The 26,648-nt window shown below is 39.8% G+C and overlaps 2 protein-coding genes across 3 annotated transcripts in view; one reads left to right on the plus strand and one right to left on the minus strand.

Annotated features, from left to right (window-relative positions):
- The window catches only part of VSIR (V-set immunoregulatory receptor), a 61,718-nt gene extending 38,884 nt beyond the window's left edge, over positions 1 to 22,834 (plus strand). The window contains exons 3-7 of the mRNA XM_073685851.1: positions 4,394 to 4,447; positions 9,150 to 9,257; positions 12,646 to 12,673; positions 17,881 to 18,068; positions 20,153 to 22,834. Of these exons, the coding sequence (XP_073541952.1) occupies positions 4,394 to 4,447; positions 9,150 to 9,257; positions 12,646 to 12,673; positions 17,881 to 18,068; positions 20,153 to 20,184 (410 nt within the window). The 3' untranslated portion in view covers positions 20,185 to 22,834. The remainder of the gene's footprint in view (positions 1 to 4,393; positions 4,448 to 9,149; positions 9,258 to 12,645; positions 12,674 to 17,880; positions 18,069 to 20,152) is intronic.
- The window catches only part of CDH23 (cadherin related 23), a 1,802,240-nt gene that overhangs the window by 247,096 nt on the left and 1,528,496 nt on the right, over positions 1 to 26,648 (minus strand). The gene's annotated exons all lie outside the window — the stretch shown is intronic.

A 26,648-nucleotide genomic window follows, 5' to 3' on the forward strand; every position in this document is an offset into this window, starting at 1 on the left:
GTGCAGACCTCCTGTCCCCTTTGCAGAAAAGCACCCCCAAAATATGATGTTTCCTTCACCATGCTTCAAGATTGTGATGGGGTTCTTGGGTTTGTACTCGTCCTTCTTCCTCCAAATACGGCGAGTGTTGATACCAAAAAGTTCTATTTTGGTCTCATCTGAGCACATGACCTTATCTCATACCTCCTCTGGATCATCCAGATAGTCATTGGCGAACTTCAAATGGATCTGGACATGTGCTGTCGTAAGCAGGGGGACTGTGCATGCCCTGCAAGATTTTAATCCATGATGGCGTAGTGTGTTACTAACGATAATGTTTGAGACAGTGGTCCCAGGTCTTTTCAGGTCATTGACCAGGTCCTCCTGTCCTCCTATTTCTGGGCTGATTCCTGACCTTTCTCAGAGTCATCCTTACTTGATAAGGCGAAATCTTGCATAGAGCCCCAGACTGAGAAAGATTGACAGTCATCTTGTGTTTCTTCCATTTTCTAATAATTGCGCCAACAGTTGTTGCTTTCTCACCAAGCTGCTTGCCTATTGTCTTGTAGCCCATCCCAGCCTTGTGCAGGTCTTCAGTTTTGTCCCTGGTGTCCTAAGACAGCTCTTTGGTCTTGGCCATGGTGGAGAGGTTGGAGTGTGATTAAGTGTGTGGAGAGGTGTCTGTTATACAGTTAATGAGTTCAAACTGGTGCAATTAATACAAGTAATGAGTGCAGAGTAGGAGGGCTTCTTGAAGAAGCCTGTGAGAGCCAGAATTCTTGCTGGTAGGATCAAATACTTATTTCATGGAATAAAATGCAACTTAATTATTTAAAAATCATACAATGTGATTTTCTGGTTTTTATTTTTAAATTCTGTCTCTCACAGGTGAAGTGTACCAACGATAAAAATTACAGACCTCTCCATTCTTTGTAGGTGGGAAAACTTACAAAATCGGCAGTGTATCAAATACTTATTTTCCCCACTGTATATAGTATATGACAAATATATGACATTCTTTCTGGAAAGGTATTACAGGTTGAGCAAAAAAAGGTTAATTTATGATGGCTTGTTAGACAGTTTTCTACTTTCGGTCATTTCAAAGGTTATTCCCATCTCAACCTTTCATGGCTGATATTGTAATAATTCTGTACAGCTCTGACCACTGAACTCAGCCTTTCTCATCAAAATCTGTAGCTCTGAGTTACATTGTTCCCATAATTCTCATTCATTACTATGGCAGTAACAGAAATGGCATATTTCATTGGCTGTTCCTGCAGCTCAACTTCAAGTGGTCAGAGCTGGATTTAGTTATTCCCTTCTCAGTCAGAAAAGGCTAAGATGGAAACAACTCTTTAAAGCGAACCTGTCAGCAGGATTTTGTGCAGTAAACTATAGGCAGTGTTATGTTGGGGTTGTTGCACTGATTAATATGATACCTGAGGTGAAGAAATCCGTCTTGTGGTTCTTGTGTAATCATTGTTTGCAGTTTTGAGTTTATGATATGCCTGTGCTTCGGGGCGGGACTGTAAGCGGGATCTTTCCTTGGTGCTCTAGGCCAGATCAGCGAGATAAGACCAGCCCACAGGCCCACCCCCATCTCTCTGCCTCTCTGTCTCTATGATGAGGAACATACTTGTGCTTTGGGGTGGGCCTGTGGGCAGGTCTTATCTTGCTGATCTGGCCTAGAGCACCAGGATAAGACCCTGCCTACAGTCCCGCCCCAGAGCACAAGCATATCATTAACTCAGAACTGCAAACACTGATTACACAAGAACCACAAGATGGATTTCTTCACCTCAGGTATCATATTAATCAGTGCAGCAGCCCCAACATGACACTGCCTGTAGTTTACTTAGCAAAATCCTTCTGACGTGTTCGCTTTAAAGGGGACGGTCATTGTTTTACTTCCAGTAGAAACAAAACTCTTTTGTCATATGATGCACACACAGGTGCTTTATTTAGTAAAACTGGACTACCTTTAGGTATCACAACATATTCCACTATTTTACAGTATTAACTCCAAAGACATACTTAGTAGGCATGGCCATCATACAAGTGATTGTCTCCATATTCAGTTTAGGCAAATTCACTAGTAAAGAGTATGTTCTCATTGATATTTAGTATCTAAATATTTGTAATGGTATTATCCATTTTATGTCAGCTAATTCCACAGGGAACAGGAACATTTAAAGTAAAAATTTATACAGTTTTAATAAAGGGTTTTTCAAATATATAACATTGATGGCCTATCCTTAAGATGAATGATCCTATAAATCAGCAGAAGAATGGGGCAGACACCCTCTCTGCTGCAATACACTGTTCCACAAAGTCCTTACATGGGTGGATTTGCCTAGTGAAGCAGCTTATGATGTAGCGCAGCTGTGTGTTGGATCTGAAGAGCTGTAATACTAGGTACAACCACACTTATGATAAGCAGATTTGGTTTCCAGGACCATCTCTATGCTGATGACACTCAATTATACACCTTTCCCCCTCACATTAATACAAAATACCAGGGATTGTCTGTCCTCTGCCTCTAGCATCATGTCCTCCCTCTATCTGGAACTGAATCTCTCCAAAACTGAACTTCTTGTGTTTCCCCCCTCTACTAACCTACCTATACCCGATATTGGAATTGCCTTGGGTGGTTCAACCATAAATCCCAAGTAGCACACTCACTGTCTTGGGGTCATATTTGCCAGAGAGAACTTTTCTTTATTTCCTATATCAAATCACTCACTCGCTCATGTTACTTCCACCTTAAAAACATCTCCAGAATCCGACCTTTTCTCTCCTTTTGAAGCTGCAAAAACTCTGACTGTCGCTCTTATTCACTCTCGTCTGGACTACTGCAACTCTTTACTGATGGGTCTCCCTCTAACCAAACTTTCTTCTCTCCAATCCGTCCTGAATGCGGCAGCCAGGGTAATATTTCTGTCTGGTTACTCATCCACTTCAGAGTACAATATAAAATTTTCTCTCACCCACAAGGCCCTCCACAGTTCTGCACCACCCTATATCTCCTCCCTTATCTTTGTCTATCACCCTACCCACACTCTCCCTTCTACAACTGATCTAAAGGCCCCATCGCACTTAGCGACGCTGCAGCGATCCCGACAACGATACGACCTGTCAGGGATCGTTGCTGCGTCGCTAATACATCGCTGGGGAGCTGTTCAACAGGCAGGCTCACCAACGATCAGGGGAGCAGCGACATCGTGGAAAGATGCTGAAGCAGGAGCAGGCTGGTAACCATGGTAATCATCGGGTTACTACAGGCACACGCGCACCTAGTAACCCGTTGTTTATCATGGTTACCACTCTGCTACGGTGAGCGGGAGGTTACTGCTCACTTTAGCAGGCTTGTAACCATGATAAACAGCGGGTTGCTAGGTGCGCGTGTGCCCCTAGTAACCCAATGTTTACCATGGTTACCAGCCTGATCGCTGCTCCCGCTGGTCACACACAGCGATGTGTGCTGACCAGCGGGAGGGCAACGACCAAAAAAAGGTCCAGGACATTCTGCAGCGATCAGCGACCTCACAGCAGGGGCCTGATCGCTGCAAAGTGTCACACATAGCGACATCGCTGGTGAGGTCGCTGTTGCGTCACCAAAACCTTGACTCAGCAGTGATCTCGCTAGCGATCTCGCTATGCGAGACAGGGGCTTAAGACTAACATCCTCCATAATCCTAACCTCCCACCTCCATCTTCAAGACTACTCTGGTGCTGCGCCAGTTTTCTGGAATGCATTAGCCCGTACGATCTGACTAATACCCAGCCCCCACATTTTTAAGCATGCTTTAAAAACACATCTCTTTAGACAGGCCTACCACCTTACTTCACTAATCTAACTCTTCCTTATTCCCTTTTTCTACATTTTCCTCAGAATCTGGTGCCACCTATTCATCTGTGTCCACTTCCTCCTTGCACCCAATAACACTTGGTAACTGTACTTAGACAGATACTGGCTGATGACTGGATCATGCAGGTTATTTGAAATGCCCTATTTATTATAATCATGGCTGGACTATACAAGACAAGCATGTCCTCGCCATCTCCATACAGATTGTAAGCTTGCGAGCAGGGCCCTCCCTTCTCCTGTAACTGTTGAACTATGTGTAACTTCTTTTTATCTTTATTATTTGTACATGTCCCGCTTAATTGTAAAGTGCTGTGGAATATGTTTGCACTATAGAAATATTATTATTATTATTGATTGTGGTGCCAGTTATTGCAGAGAAAAGCTGCAGCATTTTAGCGAGCATCACTTTGTTCAGCTCATGGTAGGATTTCCTTGGGATTTGGATCCCCAGATATCATACATTAATGTCCTATACAAAAGGAAACATAGACTATGCAGTTCTTTAAAAATGGATTCCACATTTAATTGTTATTTCTTATATTTTAGATGACCCAAATCTTCAGACATGTTCGTTTCAATCACAAGAGCAGGACAATGATGGTGAGGGAATATATAGTTTTCTTTTTGTATGCCATTGTTAAGATACTATCTGTTAAAAGAAACTGAACGATTTTAAGCATACAGCTGAATTGTACAGTCGCAATCAAAAATTATTCAACCCCCATCGCATATTTGGTTTATTTGCAAAATGTATAAACTTTCTGATGTTTGCAATAAACTAATCAAAGAACAATTTAAATAGGTCAATAGAACTAATTTAACAAGTAATTTCTCCAAATTCAACACAAAAGGCCACTTTCTATGACTACTGCAATCTCAGAATTACTCACCCCCTTCATGAGAAGCGTCTCATCTTACTCTCGCTATGATTAAGGGTTTTTCTACCCGAAACTCGTAAGATTATGTTTTTTTTTTTTTAATGAGCACATTCTACCAATTTTTTTTTATCATGTATGATTAAAAGCCAAGTTTTAACTACTTTCCTTTGGTGTCGGAGAACATCTCCTTTGGACTATTGAGTCCAGTCTTACTAGTTAGTACAGCACATTTGGCTTTTATGACCTACTATAAATGTCTCGCTTAGCCAATCACCAGCCTCTGGCAGCATTACTAAGGAATCTTAACCCATTCTTCATGAGCAATGGCCTGCAGTTCTTTAATATTATTTGCGTTCTGTGCTGCAACTGACTTCAAATTCCATTAAAGTTTGGAAACGGTGGTGGCAAATCCAAAATCTTCCAGGACTTCTCAAACCAAGCTTCGGTGGGCTTTGCAGCTATTTTGGGATTTTTGTCCTGTTTGAAAGGTCTAATGATGCCGAAGTTTCAGCTTCTTCACAGAAAACATGGTGGCCGATTCATCAAAACTGACGTTGTGCACGGTTGCGCGCCATCAGATTTGCTGGAGTAAAAGCACCAAATTCATTAACAGGCGCACGTCACTTAATGAATTTGACACTCTGCCAGAAATAATACCAGTAGCAATTCTGGTTAACAAAACTATGTTATGTTTTTAAGTTTTGAAGAATATGATGGGCTGATGTGGCCCTTGCCTGGCTCCACGCCTCCCAGAGCTGCCCATTTTGGTGAAGTTGATTCAAACTGCCTTGAAATGCCAAAAGTGACAGCATGTTTGTGCAACTATCTGTTGTGCAAAAATTCTTTGACTTTTCAAAGCTTTTTTTTTTTTAAAGATTTGATGAATTGGACCAATGATGTTTTTGTCCACGATTTTTGATGCTAGATTGCATTTATCTTACCTTTCGCCTATGTCAGATGAGGCAAAGAAACCCTAAAGCATTACTAAGCTACCACCATACTTCACTGAAGGTAGGGTGTTCTTTTCAGCATATGCTCCATTTTTCTTCCTCCAGACATACCGCTGATCCATAGGCCCGAAAAATTGTACCATTGTTTCATTACCACATGGAACAGAATTACAAAATGTTTTGGGAGGCAGTATAGGTGCACTTCAGAGTTTTGACACTTTTAGTGTTAAGTATGAGCCTTACTCTGCAAACTGAAAACTCTGCCTGCTGCCACCAAATATTGCAGTTGGTCCTTTGTAGTCAATCAGGGGTTTTCAGCCACCTGCCTCCTCAGGAATCTGGTGGCAGTATGAAATTGCTTCCTGTCTGCAATCACTTTACATGCAGGCACTGTGCACAGTGAAGATTCTATAGCGTGGGGAACGGCTGGCGTGTGACCTCAAATATGCAATTTCCATACATGCAGTCATGTGCTGACTAAACGTGCGCTGCCTCGTTCAATGAAAGTATATTGAGTGAGACTGGACTTGTCGAGTTGGAATGTGACCAGAAGTATGCAAATTGCATACTTGCTGTCACATGACTGCCTGCTCCTGGCACCTGTATCGCAGAATCCTCACAGCATGCAAACTTGTAGCCTAAAGCCGGACAACCCCTTGCAAATTTTTCTCCCAACTGTGTCTCTAGCGACATTCAATGCCTTTGCTAACTTTATGTATCCTTTCCTTTTTTTGTGCAAGACAATGACTCTTCTCTTAACTCTCTGGATCATTCCCTTGACGTTTTTTTTCCAACATGCAATCAAAAGTCTAGTTTACAAACCTCTAGCCAGTCTAGGTATTTGATGTGTTTTATCTCAAGCACCCCTGATGTACAAGCACATCTGATGCAACTAATCTAGGGCTTAATTGGATACAACACATTAGTTAGAAATGTGCTTCTATGAGGGATTCTATTCAAATAGGTTGAATAATTCTGATACTGCAGTAGTCATTAAATTAGGCATTTTGTGTTGAATTTGGACAAGCCTATTATTGTATTGTGTTGAGAGCTATAGTATTTAAATTGTTGTTTAATTGATTTATTGGAAAGTGCAGAAAGTTTTTACATTTTGCTATTAAACCCACTTTGCAATGGTTGAATCTTTTTGATTGAAACTGTATTTGTAGGCAATAGGTTCCTTTTAGAACATTTTGTATACAAAGTAGTTTAGGCCATTGAAATTAAGCATCTATTTTCTGTCTGTCTGTGAAGGTGAGCTTGTATTTTAGTGCTGAGCTGATGTTTTTATTTGATACCATTTAAGGGTACATATGATTTGATTGATTTTTATTGTATTTTTTGAAAAAATGGTACAATTCTACAGTTACAATTTATCTTTTTTCTTTTTGTGTGATTAATCCACAGTTTTTAGAATTTTATACTCTAATAAAATGGACTTTTATGGTCATGATGAAACTATTTTTTTAAATGTATTCTTTGTATAAATGGGGAAAAGTTGATTGATTAAAATTTAAATTTTTTCATAGTTTTTTTAATTTTTTTTAGTTTTTACTCTAATTTTTAGTCCTTTTAGGGGGACTTAAATCACTTATAATATGTACTATATTATCTTTACTTAAATAGTACAAAAAAATAGGCTTATATTGACTTCTAACTGACGGTGCCAATGTATATGCTACTGAATGGGCGTAGATGGTCTTATTCGCTTATTGACTCCAAATTAGAAAATAAAAATTATACTGCACGGTATAATTTTTGTATTGGCGCACTGCATACTGAAGAGAAAAATGTTATAGTGATTTATATTTCTCAACATTAAAATTGCAACACCAAGGAGGAAAAGTCATGGAGTTTTGGAAATCATATGATGGATAGACATGTTATTAGTCTACAAATGACGAAGAAAGAGAAACAAAATTATCAAAATGTCTTGATTTGTTCTTTATCAAATATGAGTCTCATGCACAGAAACACACACACACTTGGTTGCTACCAACAAGGTAATTGATGCCTGCCAGAGGAATGTTTTGCCATGTTGAATGCACTTGGGGACACATATCATCAAGTTCCACTGCTGGCAGCTCCATTTGCAATTGTGGACCAATGACGTCACAGATGTGCTTAATGGGAGACAAGTCTAGAGATGCTGCAGACCATAGTAGCACGATTAGGCCAAGCAGTCTGCTCACAGTAGACATGACATTATCATGTTGAAATACAGACTTTGGGACACTTTAGAAAAATGATTGTAATATCGGTTCCAGAAGTGATCCATTCTGTACAGCCAGTGAAATTGGCAGTCCATACCAAGCGTAAGGTGTCAGTGTGCGCATAAACCAATAGAGCTGTTTGTACAGCATTGGTTTACAAGCCAGATTTCCAGTACAGGCGTTCTAGTGATCTCACGCCACCACTCTCAAAGGCTATCATGGTGAAGAGGAGAAGAGGGCTATATTCTTCAAAAATAAGTCCTACTTTTGTCTTAGACTCAATGATAGCTGGAGACTGGCCAGCAGACCACATGGGCATGAAGAGGACTTAGTGAGGGAACATCACACTAGTCCTTCTCCTGGGATTATGGTGTCAGTGGCTTAATACTTGGTAGCAAGATTCCTCTAGTCTTCATTCCAGATACACTAACAGTTCAACGTTATATTGATTTTGTCATGGATCCAGTGGTATGGCCATTTCACCAAAGTTTCTCAGTAGCCATTTTTCAACACATCAAGGTCAGGCAGCATGTTACTCATGCTACGGATAGCAGTCTGCATGACAAGAAGCAGATGTTAATGATTGTGTGGCCTAAATCTGCTACCATTGCCTGCAGTGTCCCCGGATTTGTTTCCCATTGATCACATCTGGGGCATCATTGGTGGGCATTTGCAAAGGGTGCCACAAGGAGTGACTATTGATTATTTGTGTGCCCAGGAGTGTCAAGCATGGCAGAACATTCTTCCAACATCCATTAATAAACTCATTGATTACATGCCAAAATGTGTAAGTGGATTTTTGCTTATTGTGCTTCTACTCGATGATTTGAAAACTTTATTTCTATGTTTTCAGCATTTGCATGTCATTAACATCCATCCTATGATTTCGATAATTTTACAACTTTTCATTCTTATGTTGTAACTTCAATGTTTAGAAGTGTATATTGGCTCGATGGAGAACATATGTTCCTACACTAATTGTACGGCCCTTAAATGGTATGCACAAATCCTGCTGATGATTTTTTTCATTACAGGTTAAATGTATTTGACTGGATATTTTTGATGGAAAAGAACATCATAGATCACTGTTTTTACCTTGTTAAAAACTCAAATTTGATAAAAAAAAATTTGTATTAATAGAAACCTTTTAATTATTTTTTTTAATTCTTTTTTTCTTCTGCTACTTGCAGTGTGTAGATGCTATTGCTTTAAGTAAAAAAAAAAATAAATAAAATAATAATTCTTATTTTTTTCCTTCTAGGTACAACAGCAGCAGCCTTGGCAATAGCGGCCTGCATTGTTGGAGTCCTATGTATGCCTCTCATACTAGTTCTGGTTTATAAACAAAGAAAAGCCGTCACTAACAGAAGTATGTTTTGTAGGTGGAAATGTACTATATTGTGATGAAGATAATGAGAATTTTAGGGAGAATTTCCATGCAGAAATTACTGCAAATTTCTGAAAACTGGTGCCATTTGTCTGAATGGGAATGTTTCAAATAAATTGGAAAGTTAGGCTACGTTCCCATGATGAGCTTTTGGTGCTTCTTGGATGCTGCGTATTTTTCTGCGTCAAAAACACAGCGTCTTACAGTTCCAGTAAAGTGGATGGGATTTATAGAAATCTCCCGCCCACTGTGCTTTTATTCTACTCCCTGTAAACTGACCTGTGGCGCGTTTCAAATCCACAGAATGTTATTTTCTCTTGCGGGTACTCTGAGTTTTCTGTGCGGATTTTCCCTATAGACTTACATTACAATCAGAAAATCTGCAGGAGCAAAACGCACATTCATTTCCGTGGCAGAAACACATCTTAAACGCAAGTAATCTGCACTTAAGCGTATCAATAAAGTTTTGTTAGTCAAATACCAGGAAGGATCAAAAACAAAGCAGCTTTGTTTAAAGTGCAAAACACCAAAAAATGCAGCATCAAAAACGCGATCACGCATGGTAAAAAAAAATCCATACAAAAAGGCAAAGAAAAAACGCAAGTAACCTAATTTTAATAATAGATGAAATGTTGCAGAAATTCTGCAGCTTCAAAAACTCACCAAAAGATCATTGTGGGAGTGTAGCCTAGCAGAACTTAAGGCCACATTCACATGTTCAGTATTTGGTCAGTTTTTTACCTCCGTATTTGTAAGCCAAAACCAGGAGTGGGTGATAGATGCAGAAGTGGTGACGTGCTTCTATTATACTTTTCCTGATTGTTCCACTTCTGGATTTGGCTTACAGATACTGAGGTAAAACACTGACCAAATACTGAACGTGTGAACGTGGCCTAACAGACTAAAATCCTCATCATGTGTGTTCACCCTCAGGCCTCATTCAGACGTCCGATTTTGTTTGCGTACAAATAGGATCGATTATTCTGATCAGACTCTGATCATAGTTTCTTCAGAGTTTGATCAGAATGTGGTACGAGTGTCATCCAATATTCTCATATGTAGAGACTAGGGTTGAGCGAGTATGTTCTGTCCGAGTATGCTCGGGCCGTGCTCCGAGTATTTACAGCTGCACGGTGATATGGTTGAATTGCTCCCGTGTGCATGATTTGCAACTGTTTGACAGCTTTATTACATGTGAGGAATGTGTAAGAAATAGACATTCCTCACATGTATTAAAGCTGTCAAACAGTCGCAAATGATGCACACGGGAGCGATTCAACCATATCTCCGAGCAGCTATAAATACTCGGAGCTCACCCGAGCATACTTGGCAAAAGGGTTAATAGAACATACTCGCTCAACACTAGTAGAGAAATAAAAAAACAAAACTATTTCTGCACCTTCTCCATTCTGACAGTCTGTGAAAATTGAACCGTACTCGGATTACATCGGAGTGCGGTCTGATTTTTTTTCACAAAACCATTGACTTGCATTGCCAATTTTGATCCAACCCTCGGACCAGAATCAGACATGTATCTAATATTGTTCGCTGACCACTCGGTCCAAGGAAAAAAAATGGACTTGTGAGTGGCCCCATGGGCTATAATAGGTGCAAGTGCTTTCCTTGAAAATCACGGGTAACTCTCATATGCATAAAACGGACGTCTGAATGACCCATTAGAAACAAATGTGCCAATTTTACTTCCACGCTGAATAAAAAAGCTTCAGCTAATATATTTCCTTTACCCACCCCAAAGATCAACTCATTTTTATGTTGACAAATGTTGACCAAAATTTGCTTAAAATGAGGAAAGGCAACCTCACTAGATAGAATAGTTTCTCCACTGCACTTTACAAATATTCATGTAGGATATTCACACAGCAGATTTGTTGCAGAAATTTCTATAAATCCAAATCGCTTCCATCTACCTGATCGGAGTAGTTCAACTTAGCTTTAGGGTAGGTTCATGCCTTGCATGTCTGGTGCAGATTTTATATTTATTTTAATTTATTCTGAACATAAAAAAAAATCAGATTTTTTTTTTTTATTGTTCTGAATCTGAGCTGAAATTTTCTTTTTTGTGTTTTTTTTTTTGTTTTTTTTTACATCCACAGCATGTCTATTATTTGCAGGAATATATCTTTAATGGTGTGTCTTTTACTCATTCAAAACATCAAGAAACGCACACAAAAACTCATGGATAAGTGCAAAAATACATGTGGACTACAGATGCAGAAACAATACGTTTCAGTATTTGCTTCTAAAGATCCACACCAAATGAACATGTGAACATAGAAATAAATATATATACATAGTGATTTATGTATCAAATCAACCTGAAACCTACAAAAGGATACAAAATCTAAATATTGAAAAATATATGAAAATACTTAATTGCTTATGAAGTAAGTAAAAACAAAGGGAAATATCACACAAATAATAAAATAAAAATAAACATTCACCATTTAATGACTTTGGAGTATCTACCCTGACGTGCACCTTGCCATAAATGCTACTCCAGTCAGTGACTGGAATAACATTTCTGGTAAGAAAAACCACCTTCACTTTTGCTGAATTTGATCGGTGGGTATAGCCATGTCCAATCCTGTTTCATCCCCAGCTCTGCCCACTTAGATGGAGCTGCTTTAAACTGTTGTAAAAAGATGTTGTGACTTGATGTTTTCACAACACTTTGCAACTTTTCAAATCGCTTTGTTGAGGGAGGGCAGTAATGACCCTTCACGGTTGACCAAGTACGTGTTAAATTATTATGTTACAAGGTTGATTGCGCAATCCAACAGAAAACCAGATGGAGGCAAAGCTCTGTATGGGAGGATTTGAGAATCTCTAACTCCGTTTCTTTCTACTTAGCATTTTATATTGTTTTGAGTATATCAATAGCCAATCACCTACAGCCATACTACAAGCTTGAACCAATGTTAGTACAATTATTACGGAAATACACATATGGTCATATTATCGTTAGTTCGGTGCACGATGGAAAGTTACAAGGTTACACATCCTGGCTCAGACTAGCTAGATAACAGGAGCAGGGTGTCTCATAGAATGTTCTCGAGAGAAAAGGTTAGTGTGGGAAAGTTGCATGTGAAGCAAGAGAAAAGGAGGGAAAGAATGTATGTTATGCAAAGAGTATAATAACATGATTTTGAAGCAAGCAGACAAAATGGAGTTGCTATAGCATGAATATCAATATGTCCTTTATAGCTTTACTCCAGTATTGTGGCATAAAAGCTTTGCTGAATTGCCTGCTTTAGTATTTTATATTTAACATTAGCACAAATTAAGAAAATTATTGCATTTTAGTATGTAATTCGAGTAAACACAAATTTTTTTCTTTTTCTTTTTTTAGGAGCACAAGAGTTAGTAAGGATGGAAAGGTATGTTCGAATGAACGCAACGATGCTATATATTCTTGTCAGACCGAGTTCACATCACGTTTTTGCCACACGTAAGCAATCATCGGGGCTTCCATCTAAAGCCCTGAAAAACGGGACAGGGGCTTCTCTGCCAACGGAGCCTTTTCGGCAGCGTCCGCCCTTTTGAGGCAGGTACAAAAACATGGTCAATTGCGTTTTTGTAGCTGCGTGAAAAAGGCAGATTCTGCTGAAAATGAGGTCAGACAGACTACAAAATGACTCCATCTGCTTTATTAAAATCAATGGAAGCAATGCGATTGAATGTTTTTTAGGGCTTCAGGCAGAAGCCACGGAAGGGCCACTATCGAGGCAAAAATGTGGTGTGAACCTGGCCTCATTTCTTAGCTTGATACATTTCTATGTACAAATGGAAAGAAACAATAACCTAAATCTCATGCATGGCTATCCTCAGTGTAACGTTGCCTGGTCTGTGACCAATGTTAAATAAGTATTTCTACAGGAATACTAATTTCCCAAGCAAATTTGTCATTTGTTTGCAGCATGAAACAACAGTAGGTTTCCTCTTGATAAAGAAATAAGTTTTAGGCCACAGCTCCACTATCAGTATTCGGTCAGTATTTTTTCTCAGGAGTTGGAGCCAAAACTAGGAGTGGGTGATAAATGCAGAATTGGTGACTTGTTTCTATTATACCTTTTCTCTGATTGTTTCTCACCTGGTTTTGGCTCGCACTCCTGAGAGAAAATACTGACCGAATACTGATAGCAGGGCCGTGGCCTTTTGCTGAAACCTGTGGGGTTGCAGAAAAAAAAATATTTTAACCTCTTACTGATGCAGACAATTTTCTTTTTTGCACTTTCGAATTTCCCTCCTGTTCCTCCAAGATCCATAACTTTTTAACAATTTGTCAAGATTGCCATATGAGGGTTATAACGCGTATAATTTTTATTATGTTTTTATTTTTAATATGAAAAAAAGGGAGGTGATTTGAATTTTTAAATTTAATTTAAATGTATTTTTTATATATCGTATATTTAAAAAATATGTATATTTTTACCATATTTTTTGTCATCTCAGGAGATTTGAACCTGGGAACATTCAGTCACTTATATCATACTAGCTATTGAACCCATTCTACGCCCGGGTGGCGAGCATTTTTATTGGTATATGGTCTCCCATGCTGGTATGTGTGGTATGTGCTGCCCCCCTCCTGGTATTTGTGCTGCCCCCATCCTGTCCCCACCATCCTATCCTGGTATGCATGGCACCCCTCATCCCTATTCTAGTATGCATCGCACCCCTCATCCCCAATCCCGGTATGCATGGCACCCCTCATCCCCTATCCCTGTATGCATGGCACCCCTCATCCCCTATCCCCGTATGCATGGCACCCCTCATCCCTATTCTAGTATGCATCGCACCCCTCACCCCCAATCCTGGTATGCATGGCACCCCTCACCCCCAATCCTGGTATGCGTGGCACCCCTCATCCCCAATCCTGGTATGCATGGCACCCCTCATCCCTATCCTGGTATGCATGGTACCCCATCCCTCATCCCTATCCTGGTATGTATGGTACCCCATCCCTCATCCCCATACTGGTATGCATGGCCCCTCATCCGAATCCTGGTAGCATGGCACTCCTCATCCTTATCCCGGTATGCATGGCCCCTCATCCGAATCCTGGTATGCGTGGCACCCCTCATCCCCAATCCTGATATGCGTGGCACCCCTCATCCCCAATCCCGATATGCGTGGCACCCCTCATCCCCAATCCCGGTATGCGTGGTACCCCTCACCCACCAATCCCGGTATCTGTGGTACCCCCCAACCCTGGTATACGTGGTACCCCTCACTCCCCAACCCTGGTATGCGTGGCACCCCTAATCCCCAATCCCTGTATGCGTGGCACCCCTCATCCCCAATCCCTGTATGCGTGGCACCCCTCATCCCCAATCCCGGTGTGCGTGGCTCCCCTCATCTCCAATCCCGGTGTGCGTGGCTCCCCTCATCCCCAGTCCCGGTGTGCGTGGCTCCCCTCATCCCCCAATCCCGGTGTGCGTGGCTCCCCTCATCCCCAATCCCCGTGTGCGTGGCTCCCCTCATCCCCCAATCCCGGTATGCGTGGCTCCCCTCATCCCCAATCCCGGTGTGCGTGGCTCCCCTCATCCCCCAATCCCGGTATGCATGGCTCCCCTCATCCCCAATCCCGGTATGCGTGGCTCCCCTCATCCCCAATCCCGGTATGCGTGGTTCCCCTCATCCCCATTCCCGGTATGCGTGGCTCCCCTCATCCCCAATCCCGGTATGCGTGGTACCCCTCACCCCCCAATCCTGGTATATGCATGGTCCCCTCACCCCCCCAATCCTGGTATATGCATGGTCCCCTCACCCCACAATCCTGGTATATGCATGGTCCCCTCACCCCATAATCCTGATATGTGTGGCCCCCTCTTCCCTTTCACACTGTACACACATACAAAAAAAAATAAACAGTTATACTCACCTTTCTTCTCTGTACTCCAGCGCTGCAGCGTCCTGTTCTGCCGGAGGCCGGGGGAGGAGAGCGGCGCCATTTTGCTGAAGACACACTGTAAATGTGTCTTCAGTAAAATGGCGAAGGATAGCGCTATGTGCACGCGCTGATCCGACGCCTCACTCCTGCCCCGGTCTCCGGCCAGAAGAGAGGCACCGCGGCAACGTTCCTCACGGTCAGGTAAGTATGTAAGTATGGCGCCAGAGATCGAGGTATGCATTCAGTGTCTATGCATAACGCGATCTCCGGCGCCATGCACCTCCTCTTACCTGTAACAGCTGGATGCCTGCTTCTGTCTGGAATCTATCGAGGCTTCAGACAGATGTACGCATCCCCGGTTATATTATAGATTTCAAAAATCACATTCTTCCATGAACAGCCACAGACTGGTCTTAACAGGAGTACTCTTCAGAAGACCCCTGGCTATCAAACCTGTTGGTGTCGTGAATGGCTGACAGGTGCTTAGCATGGTGCTCCCTGGGCCATATGTTGTAAATACCACCATGCGGTGATTGACCTTGGCATTTAAAGGGTGAACAGCAGAGGGATAAGCTAAATTCTTGGCTGTTAGAGGCAGGTTATGGCAGAATACCAAAGCCATTGTCTGCCAGGAAAGATGCCGGCTCATCTTCTGACCCTGCACCAAAGACATTGGATGTTCCAGTACATCTAATGTTTATAAGGGGTTAAAAATAGGGTGAAAGATGACTGAAGGTTTTAACCCTGAAAATGTACAATACAAACATACATGTTAGAACAACCAGATAGACAACAAGACCCTTCATGGGCGAATTTAACTTGAGAATTCTCTAATCCGATCTTGCTTGTGGTTGCATTACTGTTATTTGTATTTACCAAAGTGTCGCACAGCAATAAAAAAAAAAATAGCACATCTTTAGATGTAAAACGTATGTCTAGAACTGTTTTTTTTTTTTTATGCCATCTTCCCCTACTTGGGTAAGTTTGCAGCTTTTCGAATAATTTTTCTTAAAACATTTCAATTCATAAATCTGACTTAGGCCATGTTACATAGCTAATCTCGCCAAAATAAATCTACTTTTTAAAAGGGTAAGAGTCCCTTAAAAAAAAAACAAAAGATTGAAAAAATGTTTGCACAATTTGTAATCAAGAAATCCATGATCTTTAGAGATACTATCTCTACATGGAAAGCAGTCAGGAAAAAATATGGCCTTTCATTCATAATCTCAAAACACCCTCCATTGTGGCACAACCCAGAATTCCCCCAAGGTAGTGAAAATAAATTCTTTATAAAATGGCAACAAGCAGATGTTGTGAACATATCTCACCTTCTTCACCCAATTGAACAGAGATGGCTAACATGTGCAGAAACTTTAGGAAAATATGAACTACCCCCAGAGCACTATTTCCAATATGAACAGATCAAACTCTCCGTCATGGCTAACTTAAGAGATGTTACCTTTGAAACTTCCCGAAATGAACTGGATAATATCCTGTCATCTCCAATGGGTACCCCCTCAATATCTACACTATATTCATCAATGAAACCTAACCTTGTGGAAACAACAATTTGATGATGTAGATATCCACAAGAAGATTAGAACGGGTTGGAGGATATTCAGGAAACCTATTTTAAATGAGTCGTGGAGAGAAACTCAATTCAAAATCATGCATGGTGTGATATATGCCTTCAATCTACCAAAAAAAGACCCACTTTCTAATAGACTAATTGCATGTCCCAAGTGCCAATATCCACACTCTGACCTCCTACACGGCCTTTGGTCCTGTCCTGCATCGGTTTTCTATTGGGACCAGGCAGCTGACATGATTAACACCACATGGGGACCAGGATATGTCCTTTATCCATGTTTAACCCTGCTGCATGTTTGGACTAACATAAACAACCCTAACAAATTAATAGTGAGTCCCCGCAGCTCCTACATACCTGGATTATATTGGCAAAAAAACAGCTCCTAAAACATTGGCTAGATCACAATATCCCACCCCATTATGGAACTAATAGCACAAATGAAGCATTATATGGAGGTAGAACAACAAGACGCCCTATGTAATAAAGAGAAGCAAGTAGGCAAATTCCTTCTAAAATGGAAACAATTTATTATAAATTGTTGTTCAATAGAGGACAAAAGGAAAATGGTAGAACCCTTTACATCTACAGCATGGTATATACTAGAAGATCTCAAAAATAACTTAGGTCCACTTCGTTTAACTTAAAATGAAGAAGAGAATGGTGAGGAGAACAATCAATGGGCCAGGACTTCTGGCATAGATATAAATGCATTAATTATCCATGATGGCTTCGATGAGATATAAGACATACTGTCAGCTAATTCATTTTGTTGTTTGTTATATCTGTTATACCAATTAAATATGTGAATAGAGTTGTTATAGACCCAGTCTGCGTACAGGTACTCTTACCTCTCTATGTACCAGATTAGATGTATGTTATGTATTTATGTTTTGAAAAATCAAATAAAAATGATGTTGAAAAAAAAATGTTTGCACAAAAACAGGGAGCGACAAAATTTGCAACTTTTTGATGCCAAAACATCTCTAAATCCCTTGATAACATCCCCCACTTGTTAACAATGTAATAGTAGAACTGGTTATCAGTTTTAGTTAGGTCAGCCAATGTAGCCTGTATAGCTTATCATGAATTATTTATTCTTTCAGTGAAGCAGGTGTTGATGGCATTGAAAATCCCGTCTTTGATGATCCACCTATTGGAAATACTGAGCAGAGGCCTAGACTTATTTTCATGGCTAGTCGTCAGCAGTCAGATTCTGGTCGACATCTGCTCTCTGAACCCAATACTCCTCTCTCCCCACCAGGACCCAATGATTGTTTTTTCCCTTCACTTGGTAAGTTTGCACGTGGAGCCAAAATTGGGGAAAGTTTGGATTTATATGTACTACTACAATAATCACGCAGCTTCGAAAATTTGTGTTATATATGTTTAAATGTCTAGGCAGAAGGAGAATTTGCTTCTGTTTTTGCTTAAGTACACACGGGTTTTTTCTGCTGTGGATTTTCTGCACTGGAAATTCTGCCACAGAGTGTATTTACTGGGGACCTCTGATAGTAAAGGTGCTGCAGTGATAGTAAAGGAGCTGCAGTAACAGTAACTATCATCATGAAAAGGTGTCAGGCGATTGCACATCTCATCCTGTGCATTGTAAAGGGTGAAATTTGTATCTACATCTGTAGCTGCAGTTCTAGTCAATTAGCGCTGTGGGTATTTTTTGCTGTGAGATTTCTCAAAATTTCATGCACCATTGCTTGTAATATAAAACACAGCGGATTTTCAGATACACTGTGGAAAATTCCTCTGCATTTTCCTTTTCAGGTAAGTATACCCTAAGGTAATAGTTATTGTTAAAAGTAACCCAGTAGGGGCTCCTAAGGGTTTTTTTTACTTTCAAGAAAGTGGACCCCAAATGCTGTAAAATAGCTAAAATAACAGCAGGTACACACCCTTCTCGGGTGCAATGCCAGTTCCCCATCTCTACTCGGGTCTCGGGGTTTTGGTTGCAGCAGTAATGTCACATTGACAGCGTGCATCAACGCTGAAGCCAATAACTGAGCTCATTGGCTTGTGCCATCTACCTTTACTCAGCCGAGACCCGAGCAGGGATGGCCAGTCAGCACTAGACCCGGGGATAGTGAGTACCTGCTCTTTTAGTTATTATAGCTATTTTACAGAGTTTGGGACGTACTACTGAATACCCCTTTAACATATCACCCCCCCCCCCCCTCAATTACCCTATAGTGTAAACAGTTGTTGTGCCACAGATATAACACCTTCTGCTGCACATCTCCAGGCTGGCAGCTGCAGTTGCCATAAACAATCCCCTATTTGCCTGTAAGCTATAGGTGCTTTGAGCAATAGCTGCAGGTATTACTTTAGTAGGAGGCACTACCATATATGTGTGTTATGTATATATCCCAATAACATAATTGCAGTACTTACTGATAAAACATTTATACATGGCACACACATTGGTGTTGTGTATATCGTGATTGCACAAATGCAATAATAATAAAATGTTTTAATTATACTAAGTAATGTACACATCTGTCTTTATATCACATTCATATGATATGGGATCTGCCCTTTTTTACCATTTTATTGTTGTATTTTTCACTTGTTGATATTTGCACGTGCGCCTTTCCTTGTTGTACTGTTGTTACCCCCTGATTCTCAAATAAAATTTCAATTTTTATACTTTGTTGAATCTGGACCTCTGATCTTTTTTTTTTCATATATACACACATGGAACGGCATGGCAAATTGTGCCCAGTTCTAACTTTTATAAAAGTATATAGTATATTTCTTTGGGAGGCCGCACCCAAACGTCCCCGGTATCAGAAACGCCCAGTGCATTTCTCTAGATAAGCTGGCAGAGGACATCACTGTTCCTTATCAAAGTAGTTCCAGAAATGGACTTTTAGACTATGTTCCCACGTTGAGCTTTTGGTGAATTTTTGACGTTGCAGAATTTCTGAACCTATTATTTAAATTAGGTTACTTGCGATTTTTCACTGCGCTTTTTAACATGTGTTTTTATCGCGTTTTTGATGCTGCATTTTGTCTTGTTAGTGTGTCATGCTAAACTTTATCAATCTACTTAGGTGTGGATTACACCTGTTTTTGATGTGTTTCCGTGGCGGAAACGCAGACCATGTACATTTATTAGTTGTGGAATTGCCACATCAGATACAAGTCTAAATTTGCAAAAAAAGTAAAAAGTAGTAAAAAAAAAAATCCCAGTGGGCATCAGATTTCAATAAATCCCATCCATTTTTCTGAAACTGTAAGACAAAGCGTTTTTATGAGCAGTGAAAATACACAGCGTCAAAAATTCACCAAAAACTCAGCGTGGGAACGTAGCCTTAAACTATTACATATATAAGTGTTTCCATAACCTTTTACAATGTCTTACAGAGCCGGTGCCAGATTCTCCAGATCCAGTATAATAAATGAGGACTATGCAACTTTCAAGAGAAAGGATCATTCTTTTGACTTATATGAAGTCCAAGCACTTTGCCATCTAACCTAGAACCGCCATTTATACACCGTACAATACAGGAAGAAATCCGTTTTCTGTGTGAAAGGAAAGATAATCCCGGCCTGTCCAGGATTCTAGAGAATTGAAGATAGGCTCTTAAACAAAGTCATTTTCTAAAGAGTACCACTATGTATATGTATTTCAGGTGCGAAGTCATGGAAGAAAATGACTCGAACATTTCTAGAATATACTTTGTACATTTTATTATTTTAATGTCTTTTAAGAAAGTTTCATAGGATAAAGTATGTTTCAGCATACCCATATGTGCAAAACTGTAAAATAAATATTTGATGTACTATATAGTAAATCAGCAATATATGACCCAAAGTTGATGGTGAACCTGGATGGTCAGAGAGAGATATGACCGGTCAGTTATTGGTCCTGTGGACATGAACTGTACTATACTGAAAATATACAAAGAATATAGAGGTTTAGGATGACATACTTATTAGGCAAATATTGTTAAAACTTTGGGGAAAACTGATGTAGTTGCCCATGGGAACCAGTGAGACTCTACCTCTCATTTTTCGCAGATTTTTGCAGCAATTTGGATGTAACTCTTTTTTATGGCACCTTATCTAGTAATATCCTGCCAGTTTTGGACATATGCTAGTAATAGAAAAAAAATCTTAATACATTTCCACATAGCCTCCATGAAGCAACAATCTAATGAAAAGCACCAATCATAGAGCTGGCCACCTCTACTCCGGTTCTGAGCTCCAGATGTCAACCATTTTACTGATTTGTGGTAGTACCTAAAAACGACAGACTTGCCAGATGTTTGTCTCTTCCCCTTATTAAAGGGGTGTCCAACTTTTGGGATCTTTTTTATTACTTAAATGCATGTATTTGATGTATTTGGGGCTAAAAATCATTTTTTGCAATTGGGTTTCATTAAAAATGTTGCACCATTTGGCTTTTACATGCTCTTTGTTTTCCTTCACAATCAATGATATAATCTTTCATCATAATGAAAGCAGAGAGCAGCTCAGAAAGAAGCAGATAAAACAGTTACAAACTCTCCTGTCAGATCCTTACAATCAGCTCACTGATAGATACTCAATTAACTCATTCTGCAGTCAACAGTAAGTAATGAAAACCATTCTATTAAAGGCAATCGATGCAAAATTTTTAATGAAACGCAATTGCAAAAATGATTTTTAGGTGGGCAACCCTTTTAAATGCTCATAAAACATGGTGGCATACATCCTCTTAGTTATAAGCTGATTAAACAGAAGTAGAGTGAGCTAAAAAGGGAAGTCCTGTTTCCTCCAGTCAGTAAATGTATGTAATTTCTATGAATCACACGGTGTAACAGATCAGTCTTAGTTGCCTGCTACATTTATTGAATCATCAGCCTGGTAAATAGTTGTAATCATGGAAACACATTATAGAGGGGAGATATATACAAGCTCAGCCTAAATATTTTGTAGGATTTTATTCATTCAGTGTTTTTGTGTGAAAAGCATGTCACCATTCTATGCTCCCACATGTAAGATCTAGGACCGGTCTGCTTAGCCCAAAGGCACATGGTGGTTGTCCTTGCACCCCTCTTAATTGTGATTGATGCCTGGTTGCTGATCGTACAGGCTTCCCATATTGCAGCCCAGTATGGTGATACATTCACTTTAAAGGGAACCTGACAGCTTACACATGCTGCCCAATCCACAGGCATCATGTATCAGGCGTTGGCAGCATGATCTCAGCCAGGTATGTTTGTCTCTGAAACACTGTGGCATTTCAGAGATAAACATGCTTTAAAAGCCACCGGGGACAGGCGGATCCCTGGCAGCTTCTCCCCACCCACTGCCCTGGAGTGACAGGTCTCTGCCTATGTGATAGCATAGGGAGAGACTTGTCATTCCAGGGCAGCGGGTGGGGAGAAGCCACTGGGGATCCACCTGTCCAATTAGTCTACAGCACATCTGTGTCCCCGGTGGCTTTTAAATTATGTCTTCTCTGAAATGCTGCAGTGTTTCAGGGACACATTCCTGGGTGACATCATACACATGATGTATGTGGATCGGGCAGCACGTATCAGCTGTCAAGTTCCCTTTAAAGGGAATGTGTGAATATTTTTTAATTTTTTTTAAGAAGATCATTGATACATATTTTTTTAGCCTGTTTTTTTATGATGGTAGTTTTTCTTTTTCTATTCTCTGTACATGATTATGTACGCAGCATTCTTGAATGGGTGGCTGTTTTAGCCACTTAATTTTAACAAATGTGTAGGGGATATGATTATGCACCTTTTATTAATAAATAAGTATTACGGGAATCGGGGTCTCTGTCTCTACATCATGCTGCTGAAGGATTAGATAGCAAAAACCTGGTGAGAGATTCCCTTTAATTATTAGAGTTTCATTAAAACTCAATGCTATGCAGACTTCTTAACCAAAAACAGCCACTTTGGTGATCAGGGATTTTCACAAATATATTAGTATTTTGCAGTACTGAATGATAATTGTACAGTGGGTACGGAAAGTATTCAGACCCCTTTACATTTTTAACTCTTTCTTTCATTGCAGCCATTTGGTAAATTCTAAAAAGTTCATTTTTTTCCCATTAAAGTACACTCTGCACCCCATCTCGACTGAAAAAAAAACCCTGAAATGTACAAATTTTTGCAAATTTATTAAAAAAGAAAAACTGAAATATCACATGGTCATAAGTATTCAGACCCTTTGCTCAGTATTGAGTAGAAGCCCCCTTTTGAGCTAGTACAGCCATGAGTCTTCTTGGGAATGATGCAACAAGTTTTTCACACCTGGATTTGGGTATCCTCTGCCATTCTTCCTTGCAGATCCTCTCCAGTTCCGTCAGGTTGGATGGTGAACGTTGGTGGACAGCCATTTTCAGGTCTCTCCAGAGATGCTCAATTGGGTTTAGGTCAGGGCTCTGGCTGGGCCAGTCAAGAATGGTCACAGAGTTGTTCTGAAGCCACTCCTTTGTTATTTTAGCTGTGTGCTTAGGGTCATTGTCTTGTTGGAAGGTGAACCTTCGGCCAAGTCTGAGGTCCAGATCACTCTGGAAGAGGTTTTCATCCAGGATATCTCTGTACTTGGCCGCATTCATATTTCCTTCAATTGCAACCAGTCATCCCTGCAGCTGAAAAACACCCCAATAGCATGATGCTGCCACCACCATGTTTCACTGTTGGGATTGTATTGGGCCGGTGATGAGCACTGCTTGGTTGTCTCTGAGCTCCTTGGGCAGTTCCTTTTGAGCTCATGATTCTCATTTGGTCTGACATGCACTGTGAGCTGTGAGGTCTTAAATCAAGTCCTATCAGTTTAATTAAACACAGCTGGACCCCAATGAAAAAGTAGAACCATCTCAATGAGGATCACAAGGAAATGGACAGCATGTGACTTAAATATGAGTGTCTGAGCAAAGGGTCTGAATACTTATGACCATGTGATATTTCAGTTTTTCATTTTTAATACATTTGCAAAAATTTCTACATTTCTGTTTTTTTTTCAGTCAAGGTGGGGTGCAGAGTGTACATTAATGAGAAAAAAATGAACTTTTTAGAATTTACCAAATGGCTGCAATGAAACAAAGAGTGAAAAATTTAAAGGGGTCTGAATTCTTTCCATACCCACTGTATGTCCTGAATAAAGACTGTAAACAAAGGTGTTTTTTGCTCTGGCTCAAAAATCTAACATATTTAGGTTACAGGCTTAAGATATTAATGACTTTTTGTAAAGTTAGTCTTAACAGATTTTTGGGGGTCCGACATCATGCACTCCAATCAATCAGCTGTTTACAACACCACAGTAGTCATATGCAACACTGTACAGAGCAGGAACAGCATAGCTTCATACACTGTTTAGTCGCCACTGCTGTGACTGCAGTTCTGTTCACTATCATAAGAGCTAAGCTGCAGCACTTTGGAACGGCATACCCCTTTAAACATAGTCCCAACATTTCTATACGAATGGTCATTACATTTGTAAAATGCTTCTTTCTCTCCTAAATACTATGTTGCAGTGCTGTTTCACTGCCCATTTCATGCTCCTTTAGAAACCCCTTTCAACTGTTGCTCAGTAATATCAGTACACTTTACTCAAATAATATGAGTATAGGACTTTCCCTGTCTGAGCCTCTCTGCTCCTCATTGCCATGCAAGTAAGGGGAATCCCCTGCTCTGACTATAGTGCATGGATCTTGCTGATCATCAGTTGAACAAAGCTTCCAAAGCAGTTGGCATCAAGTAATTGCTTCAGAAAGTCACTGGCTGCAGAAGTTTTATTGGTATGTATGGCACTACCCGATGCAGTGATGTACTAGTCCTTCACCAGGCTGGCCACTGGCAGGTTTGACAGTTGAATTTAGCTATATCTTATTTTAACTCATAAGTGGCCAGAATATTTAAGAAACTGGAAAGCCCCTTTAAGTCCAACTTGAATGCTCTTTTTCTTAAAGGAAAAAAGAAACAGTAGCTATTCAACTGATTATCATTTTGAAACATTAAGAAGAAAATCTCTAAAATTATACAGAGATGTGGCTCATATCATTTACCACATATATGCCAAAATATTATTTTCTATAGGCAAGTTTCAGTTTAGTACAATTCTCAGATGTTTATCGATGCATTTTTTACAGTCTTGTTGTTCACAACAGCTATTATTTGTTACTATGTGTCTTCACAGGCTTTTTTTTATATGTCAGGAAGTTGCATTGTACATAGCATATTTACTTAAATAAGAGAAGCTGCAAAGTCAGTACAATTTTAATTAACTGAAAAGTAGCTCAAAGCCTTAACATACGAGTCGTATTGTGTTCTCAAATTGAAATGTTGATGACTGTATTTGAACTGAATAAAAACTTTTGTATATATTGGTTATTGTATGGATTGGGTGACTGTACAGCCAAATCCTTATCTACTTCACAATATAAATCATGAAGAGCACAGTTGTAAGTTCAGTTTCCTTTCTAGTGACACAGGAAATGTGTGTCTGGCAGAAAAGGGAGTGTGAGCAAGATTAGAGGAGAATGCTGCACTAAAGGTACTTGTAGTTTAGACAAGAAACAGTATATCTTAAGAAAATATCTATGATAAGATTTCAGAGGTCCAGATGTTTATTTTTACTGGTAATCTTCATAAAATAACAACTGTGAAGATTTTTTTCATTTAAAGGGAATTTGTGAGCTGGATCTCACGCCCCAAACTATTTATATGCCATGTAGCTTTTTCAAAGACAAGTCCTCCATTACTGAGAAATCAGTATTTGCATTGATATGAAGAGCTATTTGTAGATTTGACGTCTCTGTCACTCCAGCACTATCCCCCACCTAGCACTGCCTTTTCCTGCTTGAGTGACTATTCCTTTGCCTGAAGTCACACAAGACAGAGGCTGTCAGTTAAGCAGGAAGAGGTGGTGCTGGGTGGGGAATAGAGCTGGAGTGACAGATTTCAAATCTACTCATAGCTCTTCAGCCTCATTTACATATCAATACAAATACTGATTTCTTAGTAATGCAGGAATGAACTGGCCATGTAAAGGTATTGCTGGAGTTGTCTTTGAAAGAGTTATATACACATAAAAATAGTTTGGGGTCGGGAGGGGTAAAATTCTGCTGCCAAATTCCCTTTAACTCAGATTTGAAATATTCCTCTTAGAAATAAATTGACAAATAGGTGTTACCACTTTGGTTGTGTCTCTTCATATTCTCACATTGTCAAATTAGCACTGATCATGATTGATTTTGGAGATACAAACTCCTTTGGCAAGAGGATGAGTAAGGCCACAGCCCCACTATCAGTATTCGATCAGTATCTTTTCTCAGGATTGGTAGCCCAAACCAGGTGAGGAACAATCAGAGAAAAGGTATAATAGAAACAAGTCACCAATTCTGCATTTATCACCCACTCTTGGTTTTGGCTCCCACTCCTGAGAAAAAATACTGACCGAATACTGACCAACTACTGATAGTGGGGATGTGGTCTAACAGCGAGTTCTCAAATTAGTAACAAATATTCAGGAGGACTTCAAGAGAGACAGCACAAAATGATCCTTATACATTATCTCATCATAGAGAAAACAAGTATTTACTTAGATGTATCAGGAGTAGTTATAAATCCTTTTTAAAGGAAAAATGGGAAACTATAACAATTTCAAAATGTTTTTTTAAATGTTTTTTTCCCTTACATCTCTAAATTAAATAAGGCCTACAATAAACTTCCCTGGCATTGGTAATTTATTTGACATTTTTTGTATGTTACACATGGCAGTATGGTACTCAGAATCGAATCAGCAAAAAGAACCTAATTTAAAGGACTTTGAATAAAACATAAATTTTAAGTATATTATTAATAAATAAGAAGTTCTATCTATCTATTAAAAGCACAAATGCAATTGTTCATAT

This window comes from Phyllobates terribilis, unplaced genomic scaffold (genome assembly GCF_046119375.1).
Source record: "Phyllobates terribilis strain yellow unplaced genomic scaffold, ASM4611937v1 Scaffold_5__5_contigs__length_657084704, whole genome shotgun sequence".
Taxonomy (NCBI): Eukaryota; Metazoa; Chordata; class Amphibia; order Anura; family Dendrobatidae; genus Phyllobates; species Phyllobates terribilis.